Here is a 17,652-nt window from a genome sequence, read left to right on the forward strand (position 1 = left end):
GTATGGTGGTGAATAAGTGTGACTTTTCAGGAAAACACAAAATTGTTTGGGTGACCCCAAACTTTTGAACGGTAGTGTATGTTAAAGTCATAAAAATAAAATTGCAGTCTCAACCACTTTTACACATGTTTTTTTGTTTGCATTTCAAAAGATCTTTGGAACGATGGAAGTTTGACTTTGTATGTTTTCCACCTCACATCACACATACAAGGTATCTGCTGCTGCTGTTCACAGACGACATCAGATAACTCGACAACTGGTGCTGCTTTCTACTGTCACAGCTATCACTTGTGGGGGGAAAAACACTCCAACCAGAGGCCCCAGCCCCACTGACCCACTTCCACCATCATAAAATATGAATATCTGTGTGAGTTAAAACACACACACACACACACACACACACACACACACACACACACACACACACACACACACACACACACACACACACACACACACACACACACACACACACACACACACACACACACACACACACACCTGCTTTCACTGAGGACTTGAGTGCAGTCAGTCTGTCTTTCAAGAGCTGGAACAGCACACACACACACCTGCTTTCACTGAGGACTTGAGTGCAGTCAGTCTGTCTTTCAAGAGCTGGAACAGCCCAATGCTGAACCACAGTGTGTAAAGAACCACTGCACCACCTCCCAGCTGGGATGCAAATCACAAAGCTTTATCGATGGAGTGTAGACCACTTTTAGCCAGCAGCGTATTAGAGAGAGCATGTGTGTAAATGTATGGATATTACAAATGATGAGGATACACATTAATTCAAATGATTAGTCATTAGCATTTCCATCTATTCCAGCACATCTCTCCACCCTCTTCCATTAGCAATCTGAGAGTTACTTCCAGTTTACAAAAAACAGTTTTGTCTAAATATCATAACAAAGGATTTTATTTCCCCCTATATATATTATTTCTAGGAGAAAAAGACTGAAAACATAAATAAATACTTCCCAAATATGGATGACTACCTCACAAATGTCACCTATTTTAAAGAAAAGCCTAAGAGGCAAAATGAATGATAGATTGGTGCCATACGTTTTCAGAAGTAAATGTTTTTATAACTTTAGATCCAAGGTTTTGCAAAAGTTTACATTTAAATGCAAGTAATGCATGGATTAAATGTAAACCATATGAATAGGATAGAAACCACAACCTCTAAAATTAAAGGCTTCCTAAATTTATCTGCATTATTTTAGACCTGTGAACTGAAAGTTAGCTTCAAGACCTTGTAGTTTTCTACTAGAAGCAGGCACACTCACTCAAAGCAGGCAATGAGTGAGTGTGAGGTCAAGCCTTATAGACGACCTTACTGAAATCACTGAATGAGTCCAGTAAAGAGCAGAGTGAGAGCAGCTGTGAGGAAGTGAGAGCACAGAAATCTCCCAATTCACTAATAAAAACCTTGTTAGGTTATAAATCTATTAACAAACACCTTTCCCTCTCTTTAGAATATTAATTAAATGAACACAACACAAGGTTGGTGGTCCACGTTGTGTTGGTTGAGCTGTGAGCACGGACAGAGAGGACGTGGTTGGCTGGCCTCCTCTCCCTCTTTCTCTTGGACCGTTCAATGCCACAAAACTTGTCGCTGCTCTTTTGAGTTTTGACAACAGATGGGCCAACGGTTTCTGTCACCTGACCTCGTCCATATCTGCCCTGCTCTCTCTTGTACTCACAAAAGGCCACAGACACCCTGTAAAGTCTGAACACAATCAGCTGTCAGACTCTCTGCTGGGTTGATATTTCTGAACTTTGACCAAGCATCAAATCCAACATTTACAGTCTGGCTGTTCTGCTATTTACAAGTAACCGCCTTCACTTAGCAGATTTAAATTCCATCAGGTGTGTTTTCCCAGGAGAGCTGAGAAATCATTAGCTGCTCAGCTGCAGCACACACAGGCTAATAAAAACCACAGATCTCTAAACTAGCTGGTCAAGAAGCATAAACTATTAGTCTAATCCTGGGATCAGGGCCACGGTTGTGACTGTGGGGTTCATTAATAGCTTCTCAGCTGACTGCATTCAAAGGAACACGATTAGCTTGTTTCTGCCTTTCCGTCTACCTGACAGATTCCACAGCAGTGTCAAACAAGCTTTGGTACATCTTTCTTTGCCTGAGTGAAACTCGTAAGACTAGTTACCAAGACTGGATTTCACTTTTTCTGGAATGCACTTTGTGTGCATCGAAATTGAAGCGATATCATGAGGATGTTAAACGTCTGTGCATTTTGTTTTGCCATTTATGTCACAATACAACATCAGCACCTCACCACCACAACAGGGAAATGGGTACCACCAATGGTACCACTGCGCATCAGTGCCATCCCACAACCTAGAGCTAGTCGATAAAACGATATTTATTGCGATATAATGTTCAATGACATAAATAACAAACATACAGTAAATGTTTACTTTAATTAATTTGAGTCACAAATGAATCAACACTTATTTTTTCTATTATGATATTTATTTTGTTGAGGAAAAAGAACTGGAAAAAGATTCTACTTTCTGATATGCATTCTGCAAGACACTAGAGCTATAAACTTTAAGCGAGTTCTTTGCTAAAACTCGTGTCTTTTACAAGACACCTTCATACTCTGACTTAACTGACTGGAGGCCTCTGTGTCCAAATGTCATGCAATAACTCGTCCTTCCCCTGAAGTCAGAAAGTGAGGGAAAGCGCAGGACAAGATGGTATTTCATACCCTGACCTACACACCCTTTGCAAATGCCTTTCTCTTCTGTTCTCTTCTGAGTGGTGCAGACATCTTCGGTGACACCACTGAAAGACAACATTCCTCCACATGCACAGACCGTTCTGGTGAAGTGTCGACCACACCTAAAATATGATCTATGATGAGGAGCTCATGAAGCAACGCATGGATGAGGAAGATGATGGGAGAGGGTTGATGTTAAAGGAATGGTATACTATGTATGCAAAGCTGACCGTGCTTCCTTGATTCTACAATATAGTAAAAGTATGTATAGAGAAATCTAGTGTACATGCGCTTTTTCTCTGTGCAAGACTCCCCCAATTTCCCACTAAGCATAAACACACACCAACTGACTCATGATGCTGAGTCATCAAAACCACAGGAGTTTTTTTTAGGGGGAGAAAAGAAAAAAGTACCTGACCTACAAAGCTTCTGAAAGTTAAAAAAAAAACAAAAAACATCAAAATGTCAACATTTCATGCTGTAATTGTATTTGTAGCCAATTTCCAATCACACAAAGAGACTGCATCATAAAAACAATGTACAGTTGGCTCAATGCTCTTAAAGGTTTTGTCTTTCAGCAGGACACAGAAAACCAACACACTAGTAGTGAGTGTAAAACAACCTCTGGCATAATTTGTCAGCCTATAAACCGCTCATTATATTACAGTCATAATGACACAAGTAAACTGACAACAGTTATTATATTAGCATCAAGGTTGACAATGCTCAGTAGCATACTCTGATCAGGGGGAAACAAGACCTGAGCAAATGGATTATGAATTAGCTGGTTGACACTGCACTTGGAAAGCCTTAAAACTGATTAAAATGCAACAGCAGGGTCTCAAGGACAGTTTAGCTTCCTTTAGAGTTAAGTCTCTGAACTGCGTGGAGTCACAAATGACAGGCTGGGTGTAACTGAAATGACATAGGCCTGACTGTTCATTGCTGCAGCCAGCGTACCGCAACACAGCACGGAGGTCTCACCTGAGAGAGTAGGTATAGCCGGTGTTCTCTGGGGCACACTGTGGAGGCGTATATGTGTGCAGTTGGGAAAAATCCATGGTCATTCTTCTTTGTTCAGACTGCGAGAGTCGGAATGCAAGGAAAAGGACTCTTTAGCCAAAGCTGACATGGTGGAGGGGGATAACAAGCACAAACTAACTTCCATACACGCTCCCAAAAACATGCACTGCCTCATTCAGCCTGTCTCCAGCAGACAAATTAGTTCTGCTAATGAGCTCAAGACCGGCCACGGTGTAGTTGTATTTTTAAAACAGATTCAGAACCGCATCTACACATTAAATACAATACAGCACTGGTAAACTCCCTGCCTCTTCTCACATCAATTCTAGCGCTATTCACTGGGCTGCTCTCCAAGAAAACACAACCACCGGTTTCTGCGAAGCATGTGAGAAAGCACAGCCCAGGCAAGCCCTAATGAGAGCTGCTGTACATTCCCCCCCAGAAACAGAACAATGCTACTGTGGCTCTAACAGTAGACGAGAGTTGGCCGACCTCTTCCCGCATGTTGGCTCTGGCTGGTTGTTTGACGGAGGCTACGGACAAGGGGGAAGCTGTAAAGAATGACTCGTGTCTTCTCCTCCAGATGGAAAACAGGCAGCAACCGAATGGCCGGTAGAGACAGGACACAGAGAATGACGATCCTCTCTCCCGTTGTATTGGGCAGACTCCTCACCAGGACAGCTAACTCCAACAGTGACTTCTTGGTTAAGCTCCACACACAGAAAGGGCAGTATTATGAAACAAGTAAAACAGCAATGGGTGGGGCTGAGTTTTAGGCAATGGGCGGGAAACAACTGGTCTGAGGGCTGAGCTTCTCATAGTGGAACCGGCATTATGTAAACAAGCTATGCAAACACTGCTACCATAATACATTCAGTTGCCAGTTTATAAGGTACACCTAGCTAAAACTAATGCAGTCTAAATAACTGCTGTAGAATATTGCAGAGGTGTACAGTAAATAATAATAGAAACAAACTACAGCTTCCAAAATGAAAAAGTTGAAACACTGCCTCTCAGAAACAGTTTAATCAAAAACTAAACATTATAACCTTCATGAAGGGAGGATTTATTGCAGGACAGTTTTAGCGAGGTGTACCTAATAAACAGGCAAATGAGTAACTGTGCCGCATGCTACTGTATCAATGTGACCACAGAACTTCCTCATATATCCTGAGCAAGAAGGAAACTCCGACTCCCAACTTCTCTTCAGCCAAACAGAGAGATAATGCAGAAACAGCAATGGTAAATAAAACAGATGGCTTTCCCTAAAATCCACCACCAAAATCTCAACCCATAATCTTAATCATGTTTCAAATCCGCATCCAAGTCTCCAAGCCGAAAAGAGGGATAAACAGAAACAAATAGCCAAAAGCCAAGGGGACCACTTTAATTCAGCCAGGATTAGTTTATTTAAACTTGTCAACTGGTGCAATGAACGATGATGCGAGAGCTGAAGATGGGCTCCAAAATCAAAACACCAATACCTCCTACAGTAAATCAACTTTAACCTTCTTACCGGTCAACCTGACTGTACTGTAGTCTGACCACAGGTGCTGTTAATAAAGAGCAATTTCTGCTCCACAGTCTTTTATCTTAGCAGGTGACTCTTCTTCAGAAATACTAAAACAGTATAGCACTTAATCCGTAAGCTCATAATTCAAGAGACAGGCTGAGTAAGACCATGCAGGCATCCCACAAACACACCTACAATCTAAACAGCCTTGCATTTCTCCTCACACGTTTGTTTTGCTGTAGCTCCTTTACGCATGCTACCTGCGAGAAGAGGGCCAAAGACTCCTGTGACTCCGCCTACTGTCAAAACAGCGTCTCAGACTGGTGCCGATCAAAACACATACTTAAAAGGTTAATAATAGTAAAGATAGTGTCCGGCCAAATGGCATATAAGCCCTGTAACATTATCACGTTGCACAGAGCTAAATTTAGACGTCATGCATTTAAACAACGCCGTCACTCATGGAAGCACCGACTTACAGGCTTTGAGCAGCGACGCACTATTCCCACTGATCTTTCACACACGTTCATTTCGACATTTACCAGTCAAAGCACGGGCTCACTGGCCACTTTTAATAATGGATAAAATATTTAACTGTAATAACGTCGCAGTAAAAATCACTCTAGGAAATAAGGCCTGAGATTGCGTTAGTTGTGAGTAAAGGAGCTCAGCAAGGACAAAATAGATCTGAATACAACGAAACGAGACATTCACAACAGAAAATTGAAGCTATATTAACATATACATTAGCAGCATGTCAACTTGCCCGTTGAGTTTAATGTCCATGTATGTTATTATTCGTTAATAGCGTAATCCAAAAGGTAAAAGATCCACGCATTACTATCACGAAATATGCGCAAACTTCTGCCAGCATCCCGACGCACGGGAAACCAAAAGGTTATTTATTACTGCGGACCCACAGATCCTAAGCGTTCTATTTCTCGTAAAAAAAACACAAAAGTTTGCAAGTAGCTTGTGAGTGTTATGCTAGTGCACAACAAGCAGATATCCAAAATGGCTTCCCAGGCGTAACAAAGCCAGAAGGATCGCTGCCGAGCTGATCCTCCCACTCCCAGGCCCCTCTATTGTCGGCCAGGGCGCACACTTTAAATCTATTGGAGGAACGCAGCACTGGTGCAACGGCATGAACCGGACAGCTGCTGGCGCTCGGTGCACTGAGAGAGATAACACACTATTGTTTAAGTTGATAGTGAACCCCTGGAGCAGATCTCAACTGACACTGAAGCTCACCGCATCACATCTGTCATCAAAACAAGCATAAACACAGTCCTGAAGGCATGACTGATCGATGATGTAATAATAATAATAAAAAATATTGTTATAATAATATAATAATCTGGGATTTTCTCATTTTATTTTAAGTGCAAGATCAAAAATGGTATACAGTGCTATATTCTGCCATTTTTTTAATTGCAGGGACCCAGGATTCTTTAAATCTTGAGGTCATGAGTTCAAATCCCCCCAAAGCAACCCTACCCCCACAGAAATATTTCGACCAGACCCAGAATGGAAAGTGTATAAAAAAATAAATCACATGGCCTCAGTGTTAGCTAATGCCCTGTCTAGTTTATGCCCTGTTCAGCACCGAAACAGTCTTGCAACAACTAATCCCTAGACTGCATTAGGAAAAAGTTGGCATCAGTTGCAAAGCTGTTGCAGTTTTGTTCCTGCAAGTATTTTAAAATGGGATTTGACCTATGAACCACTGGACTAATGCAATAGAAAAACAGTTATTACTTTTGTCCCCCTAACAAAATGTTTGGCGATTGTGATGTCAAGATAAAACACTGAGCAGTGTAAAAATACACAAACAAAAAAAAATATTGATTATTTTCCAAGTCCACTGAGCACACTTGCTGTTTTGCAGGAATGCTTTTATTGTGCATGTCGAAAACTGGGGGCTGCAGTCCTATTGCCAGAGCAGAGAAAGAGTTATCAAGAAAGAAAACAGATAGAGTAGGAGCAGTACCAAAGAGGATGCAAAAACCAGTGATGGAAAGTAATTCATTACATTTATTCAATTACTGTGCTAAAGTACAAATTTAAAGTACTTGAGTATATCCACTTTGTTACTTCATACTTCTACTCCACTAGGCTACATTTCAGAGGGAAATTTTTTACTTTTTTACTACATTGATTTTACATACAAAACATACAACTAAATATGTGTTGTTTTAAATGAATTGTCCCAAATAACCACACATATGTTTTTTCAGTTCTGTCTGATTAGACCTACTCAGGTAGGAGTTCGTAAAGCTGGTAATTTGAGTAAAGTCATTATGTACTACTAACAGTGACAAAGTTATAAATTGTTCTGCGAGAAACTAAAAGGAGAGTCCCTGAAGTGCCCAAAAAAGATTTTAAAAACCTTTTGTCTAGCTGCACAAAATACTAACTCACATATCTTGTGTGCATAAAATAAAACAGCTTACAGGACTTTGAAGGATCCATAATGTAATTTGGCAAAGTGAGTAATTTTACTTTTGAAACTTTAAGTATATTTAGCTGGAAAATATTTATGTACTTTTACTCAAGTACAATTTCAATGCAGGGCTGTTACTTCTGACAGAGTATTTTTACAATGTAATGCTACTTTTAGTTAAGTACTTCTTCCACCACTGTTATACTATATAAAAAACTAAGAAAACCAGTACTCTACTATTATATTATTATGTATGTTTTGGGAACAGGGGGGCATAACACTATAGTTTATAACAAACCATCTCTGGTTCAAAATCCAACCTCAAACATTAATGAGCGCATAAACAGTCTTGGGCGAGGCGCCATCTGCTGGACAGCAGCCTTATTCAGATGGACTTTGGACCCAATCTCATCACAACTTTTGAAGATAAACAGCAAAAGGCAGCCTGTTCTTCTGCCAAAGACTAAACACCAGCATTGTTCACACCCTGTTTCAGCCTAGATAAGACTAGGCCTACTTCTATCAAAATTCTCTCATACAGGTGAGTTTCAGATGAGCAATACCTAGCGGTGGAGGAAGCATTTAGATCCTTTACTTGAGTAAAATGTATCAAAATATCCCATTACAAGCTCTGCATTTAAAAATCCCACTTAAGTAAAAGAACAAAAGTGTGATCAGGAAAAATACTAGTTCCACAGAAAATGACCCTCTACTTGTGTATGAGTATGTTATATATCAAATAATATATTGTTAATTTGGATTCATCAATGAGTAAGCAGAATTTACTGCTGTAGCTGGTCAAAGTGAATCTAGTTTTACGTATAGTTTGGTTTAAATTGTGGGGACAGCATGCTTTTTTCTGTGAAATACTGCATAATTTTACATCTTTGGGCCTCAAACTTTTTTTAAATTAAGCCATGTTGGTGTTTAGAGGGGGGAGAGTCTCTTAGGGTAGAACTGCCAACAACAAACAGTGCTTTTTTGTAAGGGGTCACAAGCCAAAAAAGGTTTTAAACTGCTAGTTTTCTCTTCAACAATGCAAAAGCTTAGGTGTTTATACAGCATATTAATCAGAAAAAGTAACTGCTTAACTATAGCTTTTGTACAATAAAAATACAATGTTTCCCTCTGAATTACGAAGCATAAAAATGGAAATACATAAAGTACAACCACCTAAAAATACTTGTTACTTTCCAGCAAATGGCAACACACCTCTTCTTCAAGTCATGACTCCTGTCCTCTGTACCTGGACCAGCCTAGGACCAGGGATAACACATTCACATGCTTATCACTTATCAAAATAGCTTACAAAATGCGACTGTCTCCCGGATTTAAATGAAAGCGGAAGTGTAACATTACAGGGTTGAAGCCCCTAGCTACGCATGGATAGTTTGCTGATGGTAAGTTCAGGGAAATAGCCACAACAGGCAGGAAGGGTGTTAATTGCTTGCAAGATAATTTAATACGCCTTTCCATTACTGCAGATGGAGAAAGTGGTATTTTAATTAATCCATTTGTAAATTGTCCAGTGACCAGGAAATTAGCTTAGCTCCCTGCTACTAACTGTATCCTACTGGTCAGGAAAAAAATAAAAACAAAAGCTGAAGTCACTTTCGGGGGTTCAAATCGTTATGGGCTTCTCTCTTTATGTCAATATGCTTCTTCTAAGTAAAACCTATGCAGAGAGGACTAATCAAGGAAGACACAGCCCGTGTTCCCCCAAAATACTGCATCACAGTACAAAACGTTAACGACGATCCAAAAAATCTGGAGATATGTTGTCTCCTCTCATGACAGTTCAGGATAGCACACACGTGACGTAATTGACATCAGCACCTAAGTTTATACTACTCACATGTTGGCTCTGACACTGGGGACCGTCAAATGGCTTTATCTTGTTGTGTGTTGAATCCAAATCCAGTTCGTCAAAGCTTCACAAGCAGGACATTACTCCGGTGAAAAGAGGACCTCTAACGTTCGCCTTTCCCGCACGCGATCATATTTTCCGTTGCGACGCCGGCGTCACATGCGTCAATCCTTATTTGGTAAAAAGGACCATATATGGGATCTCAAAACTAACTTTCGAGATAAAACAGCATCACCTAGTGGCCGCTTACAAAAACAACAGCTAATGCTACTACCAGTGGTGGAACGAAATACTAAAAAGAAGTAGTAAATACATATTAAACCTTCTCTCAAGTGAAGCCTGGCAGATAATAGGCTTTGAATTAATGAATATATCAAGTCTCTAGTTTTTACAGTTGGGTCAAGGTAACTCTATGTATCTGTGATGTGACTCCACAAAACAAAAATGACTTGATTAAATAAGTAAACTCAAACAAAGAAAACACTGAAGAAATCGAACTGGCGTATTTTATTTTCAGCTCTGTTAATTATAGCGAAATGGTAGCTAAGAATATCACAGTGCTATAAAAAGTGCTCCAAAAATACAGTCTTAGTAATAAATTTCCAGTGATTGATTGCAACAAATTACTTTAACTGTCAGTAATCTGCTTACTTTACTCACTAAAGTACAACTTTGACCAAGGGCGTCACTTTCTGTTGAAAAGCAGTGAGGACTTCAGATTACGGGTGTGACAATACACTTAGCTCAGGAGACGTGAGGATACATAATATTCGGTTCACAAGAACAGGGAGAGAAGATATGTTAATACTATATTGAAGAAATATTCAATGCTGAAATATGTATATGAGTGGCAGCATTTAATTTCCTGCATTTTGGAGAAGTTTTCTGCACCAATTTATGGTGGAAATGTATTTATTTAACTAAAGGGAAACACAAATCAGGTGGCAGGTGACAATTCAAAATATAAAAATATAATGGAATATAATGCAGTAACCAGTAGCTTGTTTTTTAAGCTTAAGTTACTCTTTTTGGACAAAGCACATTTGTTTCTTCTACGTTTACATTGCATGTTTTCTGATTGTGCATAAACCTTTCTGAAAGCATTTTGTTATTTAACATTTCTTGTTGCATGCTATTTTTCAGAACATTTTTAACACATGCTTTCAAAAAGTGATCTTTTCAGTGTTTAAAATTTTTTTTTATCTTAAGCCTATGGTAATTTTATCTCTCTGTCGAGAATCTGGAAGTTGTCAAATGTTTTGAGTTCACACCCACAGTAGGCTACTTTGAGACCCCTGTTTAACGACCAGCAAAAAATATCTTTAAACATAAAATACCTAAAAAACGGGACACCTGTCATTTGTGGAATGATGGCAATGTGACCCCATGATTTAGCTTGTGTGCAGTTTACTGCTCTGCTTTTGCATGTCGCTCCTAGTGTGTAGAGAGCCGTTAGTGCACGTTGACTGTCTATGACTATGAAGATCTTAATATTTGTGGTGTAGCCCATACGCTCTACCTTCTGTCTGTGCAGCCAGATGAACACTGTAAGAAAATAAAACACTACAATTCTGCTAACATGGTTTCCTCACTCATGACTGTATTTGTAGTTTGGCAAAGGTTTCCGCTGGATAGTGGCTCCAGCCAAACAGATGCCTATTTAGAGTGAGAGTTGTCTAAGAGCAGCACGAGGCATGGTGGCCTAGAGCAAGAAGCAATGGTTTAAAATGGTTTACACTGAATTTTTTATGATTGTGTGTCAGTTGTTCCTCATATGACTTTGTTTTTTCTTTTAGACATAGAAAATGAATAAAAGTATGCTCATACTGCCCTCCAGAGATCGAGAAAGCCATGCCCAGCTTAGAGCAGACAGACAGTAGTTTAGAACCTCATCAGTAGGGGATGTTTGTGGGAAACTGCTGTCCCACATACATGACCATGTCTCTGAGGATAGAATGATAATTTTCCCGCATGCACTTATTAGTTAAGATCTCGATGAAATCACACTCTTATTAATAATTTATTTTTCAGTCCCCATCCAGACTCTCACTATGTCCAGTTCCATGTAGCTTTGGTGAATAAAGAACCAAAGCATCTGGATACAGCCCTGTGTTATGAGCGGTCCACAGCATGTGTAGTGGTGAAACGGCAGTCTTTTGAGGTAGGCGGTGGGTAATTGTATACTTATGAAACGTATACTTGATATCCATCTAACATGATTAAAGTTGCCCATATTAGAACTAACATCATTTAACTTTTGTGACAGGGTTCCAAAAAAAACATGTTTACAGAAAGTGACATTGAATCTATACTACAGAACAACAAGGAACATGTGCGCATTTCTCAACCTACAGGTTCACCTGTGCACTCAAGAGACGAGTTGTGAAAGCAGCCATTTGCCTGCAACTGAATAAGGGATGGCTTGTTGTCATGATATTGTGTTTTTTAAGTGTCAGTATAATAAAGACATAATTGAAAAACATTGTCAGGGGCTGTACATTTTACCCAGCATGGTGGGGGCAACTCTCTCCTCACATCGCCTTTCAGCAATATAAAATGATACAAAGGGCTTCAGACCTGCAATCTAATATTTCAGAATTAAAAGTCCACATTGATGTAAAATATGTATAATGCAAACAAATGAAAATTCAAATCAGCACAAACAGGAAACAGAGCCACAGGCTGATCTGGATTAACCTGATAGATGGCTCTTGAGCAAGCATTCAAACCCCATGCTCTCTGTGCATTGTGTATGTTTCCTCTCTGTACCATGTTCTCCATATATGAAGTACAGTACGCAGCAGACATCACATGAGAGCTTCACTGCTTGCTCAGAGAAATTAACCTCTGCAGGTATATACAGTTAATAATACCAGGTTGTCTGTTTAACAGTTAGTTTGTGGTAATTTGATTAAACCCACCTTTATTTAGGAATTTCTTTCATGTGACAACAATTTGCTAAAATAATAAAGATCTAAAAATGTTATTTTGACACCGAGCCCCTCCACAAAATTACCTAATAATGTAGGACCCGTTGTATTTGATGCTGTAAAATAGCACAATTTCTCAAATTTGAAATGAATCAAATTACTAAAACCAATTGACTGTTACGTTAGAATAACATTGATGTTTGGAACAGCAAATATCTTGAGGACCTTGAACAGCTCCATCATTCCTGGTGTCCCCTGGATCAGCATATTGGTATGAGAATTTTCTAAAAAGATCCACTTCTGCTGAACAGGAAAGCAGGAGAATGCTGCTGTAAGCTGATCTACTGATTGGATTGGCCATTGAACAGCTATCACAGCTGAACATACAGGTGCTGGTCATATAATTAGAATATCATCAAAAAGTTGATTTATTTCAGTAATTCCATTCAAAAAGTGAAACTTGTATAATGTATACATTCATTCCACACAGACTGATATATTTCAAGTGTTCATTCCTTTTAATTTTGATGATTATAACAAATCAACTTTTTGATGATATTCTAATTATATGACACACAATACTTAGATAATGACAATCAGCAAAGCGGGTAAATTCCTTAGGGCTCCAGATCCCCTGGGGACCACCAAGTGTTAGGCTGGGGATTGCTTTGGCAATTATTGTGGTAATGTCATTGGCTGCAAGTTCGTTAGGGAATTGTAAATATGCACTACAAAAAAACATTAACAGCTGGACCCTAATGTGGACCTGCTTTATTGTTACCTAATGCATTGCTCAGGCCCTGTCTTTAAGAGATAGAGGTCCTATGTCCAAATTGATATTTAAGACCATTATTTCAGTTTATGATTTGCAGACATGGAGACAAATCCTAAATTAATTTGTGTTTAATAAGATTACCACAAAGCAAAACCGGCCATGCCAGAATATGAATAGCCTACAAAATGCACAGAGAGTGGGAAGAATGGGGAGTTAATAGGGGCCCAGCAACTTATTTAGCCCCCTGGCCCCCTGTGGATTGAACAATAGGATATCTTTTATATTTATTTTGTCACAAGTTAAGTGATTTTAGATGTAGTGAGAGGTCATTGTTAAAAAAGCACTCGTTCCGTTTTTCTGACAGTTCCATCCTTTACTTCCTACCTTCCTACCTCGCTCCTTCCCGCCACGAGTCACCGCACACATAATATAAACAAAACATACAACATCTAGAATAATTTGTTTTTTGACCCGTGAATTAAATCGATGATCTCGCGAGGAGGCAGCGTGGACAGGTCGCGCGGACCGTATTGGGACGTGGCCCACGTGCTGTTGCTAGGAGGCGCTGTTCGAGCCCGGAAGAGTTGATGAGAGAAACGATGATGACGAAGATGATGATGATGGGCAACCCGAGATTGAGAGGAGAAATGTGAGGTTAATGTTGTTGCCACTTTCTTTGTTGTTTTCTCTGCGACATTTTGCGCGTGTCGCCATCGGGAGAAAGGAAAAGGGATTTCACTTTTTCTCCTTTGTGAAGGTAAGAAAGGAGCAACGAGCATTTGTTACTGGTGTCATTCTGCCAGAGCACATCTGTACCGAAAACGTCTGAATGGCTTCTCTTATTAGAGTATACCTTCAAAACTGCCGGTGTCAAGCTTGCTCTGTAATAACTGGATACTGTAACGTTGCTGTGCTGTCATGAATCAGTGTGGGTTAGCTAACGTTACTGTAATTGGGCGACTGAAGACCACTAGGAGAACCCAGGTTGGATTACCTGGCTACACCTGCCAACGGACGGTCATTTACTCTATAGCGAAAACGAGTGACACATAATTACAACGCAGATTTCACTGAAATTCTATTTTAATTTCACCCATACAGTGTCTGTGCGCTCCGGCTAACGCCCTGTGTGTTAACTTACACTACGTGTGTGAAGGGTCCGCACCATCCATTTGTTGATAGACATTTCAGAAATAGAACCTGTATTGATGAGACACACGAGTCCATAATGTGCATTTCCATGAGTCACATACGAAATAAGAGTCAGTCACCAGCAACGTCTGATAGACAGGAATGGCAGGAATGTGATGAGAGTGATAAAACCTCTAAGGGCAGACAGATCCTCTTTTGTTGTAGGCGATTTGTCCTGCTCTTCCACATGGTTTCCTCTGGTGATCCACACCCACTGCAGTCTAAGCACACACGTCCATTGACTTGCGCGGTCGTCCACGTAATTACTCACTCCGTTTAATTTAACAGCTGGGTGAGGAGGCTACATGGTGAGAGTTTCCTATTCAGAGTGTGGATGCGTGGGTGTCCAGAGATGGAAAGCTACGAGGAGTTCTGTCTGCGGAGTTTGGCCATACTGCAGGAGGAGGGGAAATTCAAGAAGACGACATGTGAGCCTCTGTGGTCCCTGAAGGCTCGCTCTGTAATCCGCTTCCATGGAAGAGCTGTGCTTTCGCCTCTGGTAAGGAAGAAATAAACAGAGAACCTATGCTGAAGGCACAGCACAAGATGTAGCTAAACCAATTCAAGTTTTTAAAGTAGACAGAAGACGTAGCTAATGGGTGTTTTTAAGAGGTGTAACGTTACTGTGCAAGAAATATGCCACAAAGGTGGCTTTGCTTTTTAATGACAAAATGTTTCCCTAGAAACCAACCAAATGTATAAGTGTCGGTGTCCTGCTGTGGCTGTGTGTTTGTATCTCTATTTTCTGTTTGTATCTCTATGCTCCATAGAAACAGAGAGCATTGCTTAAATTGCTTAATGCACATGTCAATATCTGCCACATTGTTCTTTCTCCACATACAGTTGTATTAATCTTTGATAGCTTGCATCTGTTTATTCCATATTTAAATATTTTTAACATTTATTTATGTCAACTGTATGTTGGTCTACATGTAGCACTTTATCAAAGTTTTTTCTGATTCTGATAAGATGGATGCTTTGATGTGTATTTGAGACAGAAAATACAGACGTGCACAGACCTACATAATCGCAGTTTAAATTAAATTAAAGGTAACATTTAAGGAAAAACTCATGATTGTTTTTGAGACCTACATAATATACAGTTTGGACAGAAACACGTTGGCTGGCTAGTCCCAATCAGAACAGCACTTGGCAGGGGAAAGAGAGAGGAGGTAATTGATGACGAGGAACACCAGAGCTCTTTGATGTTAGTCAGGAGAATCCATCTGCTTGTGGCTGCTGACAAAACAAGTTGTCAGGAGTAGGGACATGATGGAGAGGAGTGTGAGGCTGAGGATTTCTCTGCCACTCAAGCAAAGCAGACAAACATATAATGGAAGAAGAGTGATTTTGTTATAAGTAATAACTGAAAATAAATCACAAACAAATCTCATAAATACCTTTTTTTTTTTTTTTTTTTACATCGGAAACCTTGTCATAACTCGTTCTCAACTAATTTGTTATCTTTTGAGTCTGGCCAAGCAGAAAGTTGAATCAAGACGTTTTTTGAATCAGTGTTAAAAAAAGAGTGTGTATTTTCTTTTTCCAGTTGAGTGCCGAGCTGCGCAGTGAGATATCTGACCACAGACGGAGGGCGGTCCAGCTGGAGGTGAACAGGCAGAACCGGCAGAGGAATAACCTTTTGGCCAGGTTTCAGGACATAGTGGAACAAGCTCAGGTCAGTAGCACAGTATGGTCCTGGTTCCAGGCCTGGGTGTGGTCTGGATTGGGATCCAGTGGAAAAGGGATAAAATATCAATATGATATTGTGAAGGCTTACAGTGTGCACTGAATAAGTGAAATTAAATAGCAAAATAAGTCCATTCTATAGAAGAAGTAGGTAATATGGCACATCCAAATGCTTATTAAGATGTACAACATAGATTTTTCTACTCACTGTTCATAAAGAAAATATTAAGGCACTTTATTATATATATATTATATATTTATAAACTCTCAAATGTGGCCATATGTAAAATAGGTCTGTTTCTTTTTACCTGATGATGGCCCTTTTCTGTCAACTCAACATCCAAAGCAATAGTGTACACTTGCAAATCAGCTCTAGTTATGAAATGTGGTCTTTGAATAATAAAAAAAAATTACCTTCATTAACCAGGAACACTGCAGTATCTGATGTTATTTTCCTTTTCATTGTTTGTATGTCAGTGATGAATTCCCTTCTTTAAAGGAGCAATCATTTGATCATCATTGTTTTCTCTGCACAGACATATAAAGTACCAAGTGAAGAGGTTGAAAAGCTGCCGGTTTCTAAATCGGCGACAGTCAGTGGCTACACCCTGGTCACCGACTCTCCCGGACTTCCTGGAGGCCCTGGATTTGGGCCTCAGCCAAGTGATCAGCCTGCTACTCCATGCTCTGAGACCCCCATCCTCAATGGCTGCAAGGCAGTGGAGGAAGTGATGGTGGAGAGGGAAGAGAAGAGTGAGGAGGAAGAGGAGGATGACATTAGTCTGGACAGCCTTCTTAAGAGATCAAGGGAGTACGTGAAGAGAGAGCAGAATCAGCAGGGGTCAAAAGTTGTCCCTGCAGTCACCAGGACTCCCCCGGCTGAGCCTGTCTCTGACAAGGAGAATAAGAGTTGCAGTCCCATGGGGGGGACATGCGTTGAGTTTGGATTCAGTCTGCACCATAGCCCTATCGGACCTCCTCAGACCCAAATTCAGCATCAAACTCTATACGACCCCAGTCCCCAACGATCTGGCTCCCTCTCACCTAGTCTACCTGACCAATATGCTCGTCTCCCCAGTCCAGAGTCCAGCATTAGTCCCCGTCCACAGAAACGCAGACCTCGGCCAGTTTCTACAGGGAACATCCATATTTCATTTCCTATCGGCCCAGCAGACCTTATCCCCCGAAGCCCAGGAAGATCAGGTGAAGGCGCTGGCATGGCGGACTGGGGAGAAGCTCTTGTAGGGGCCACAAAGTCCTTCGATCACTGGGGCTCAGTGGGCAGTGTAGATGGGGGTGGTGTTAGCAGGAGTGGCAATCGTCGATCCAGCCACTGTGGTACCAGTCCAGTACAGGAGACCTGCTGCCCTGTTAGTGCCTCAGGGCCTAACCCGAAGGGACACCAAGACCATCTGGCTGCAGGATTTCGCCGGCGCTGCCACACCCTGGACAGCCAGCTGCATGCCTACCACTC

At 40.6% G+C, this 17,652-nt stretch overlaps 2 protein-coding genes and 1 long non-coding RNA gene across 8 annotated transcripts in view; 2 read left to right on the plus strand and 1 right to left on the minus strand.

Annotated features, from left to right (window-relative positions):
* The window catches only part of sun1b (Sad1 and UNC84 domain containing 1b), a 33,523-nt gene extending 23,797 nt beyond the window's left edge, over positions 1–9,726 (minus strand). The window contains exons 1-2 of one of the 5 annotated variants that reach the window (XM_046029145.1): positions 6,050–6,275; positions 3,732–3,829 (exon numbers count right to left, since the gene is read on the minus strand). In XM_046029145.1, coding sequence (XP_045885101.1) covers positions 3,732–3,814 — 83 coding nt within the window. In that variant the 5' untranslated portion in view covers positions 3,815–3,829; positions 6,050–6,275. Of the gene's footprint in view, positions 1–3,731; positions 3,830–4,262; positions 4,465–6,049; positions 6,276–9,581 lie in introns of those variants that run through there. The other 4 variants (XM_046029157.1, XM_046029139.1, XM_046029166.1 and 1 more) reach the window with 4 other exon arrangements.
* Positions 8,167–12,035, plus strand: LOC123956763. 2 transcript variants are annotated; one of them, XR_006821624.1, is made up of 3 exons: positions 8,167–8,267; positions 11,625–11,754; positions 11,860–12,035. It is a non-coding gene; the product is annotated as an uncharacterized LOC123956763 (long non-coding RNA). The 2 variants fall into 2 exon arrangements; XR_006821629.1 differs by lacking the exon at positions 8,167–8,267 and adding an exon at positions 9,042–9,126.
* A 1,788-nt stretch (positions 12,036–13,823) lies between these two features.
* LOC123956785 (centriolar coiled-coil protein of 110 kDa-like) overlaps positions 13,824–17,652 on the plus strand; it is a 25,101-nt gene continuing 21,272 nt past the window's right edge. The window contains exons 1-3 of the mRNA XM_046029221.1: positions 13,824–13,947; positions 14,778–14,988; positions 16,039–16,167. Of these exons, the coding sequence (XP_045885177.1) occupies positions 13,886–13,947; positions 14,778–14,988; positions 16,039–16,167 (402 nt within the window). The 5' untranslated portion in view covers positions 13,824–13,885. The remainder of the gene's footprint in view (positions 13,948–14,777; positions 14,989–16,038; positions 16,168–17,652) is intronic.

The sequence above is a fragment of the Micropterus dolomieu genome, linkage group LG02 (genome assembly GCF_021292245.1).
Source record: "Micropterus dolomieu isolate WLL.071019.BEF.003 ecotype Adirondacks linkage group LG02, ASM2129224v1, whole genome shotgun sequence".
Taxonomy (NCBI): domain Eukaryota; kingdom Metazoa; phylum Chordata; class Actinopteri; order Centrarchiformes; family Centrarchidae; genus Micropterus; species Micropterus dolomieu.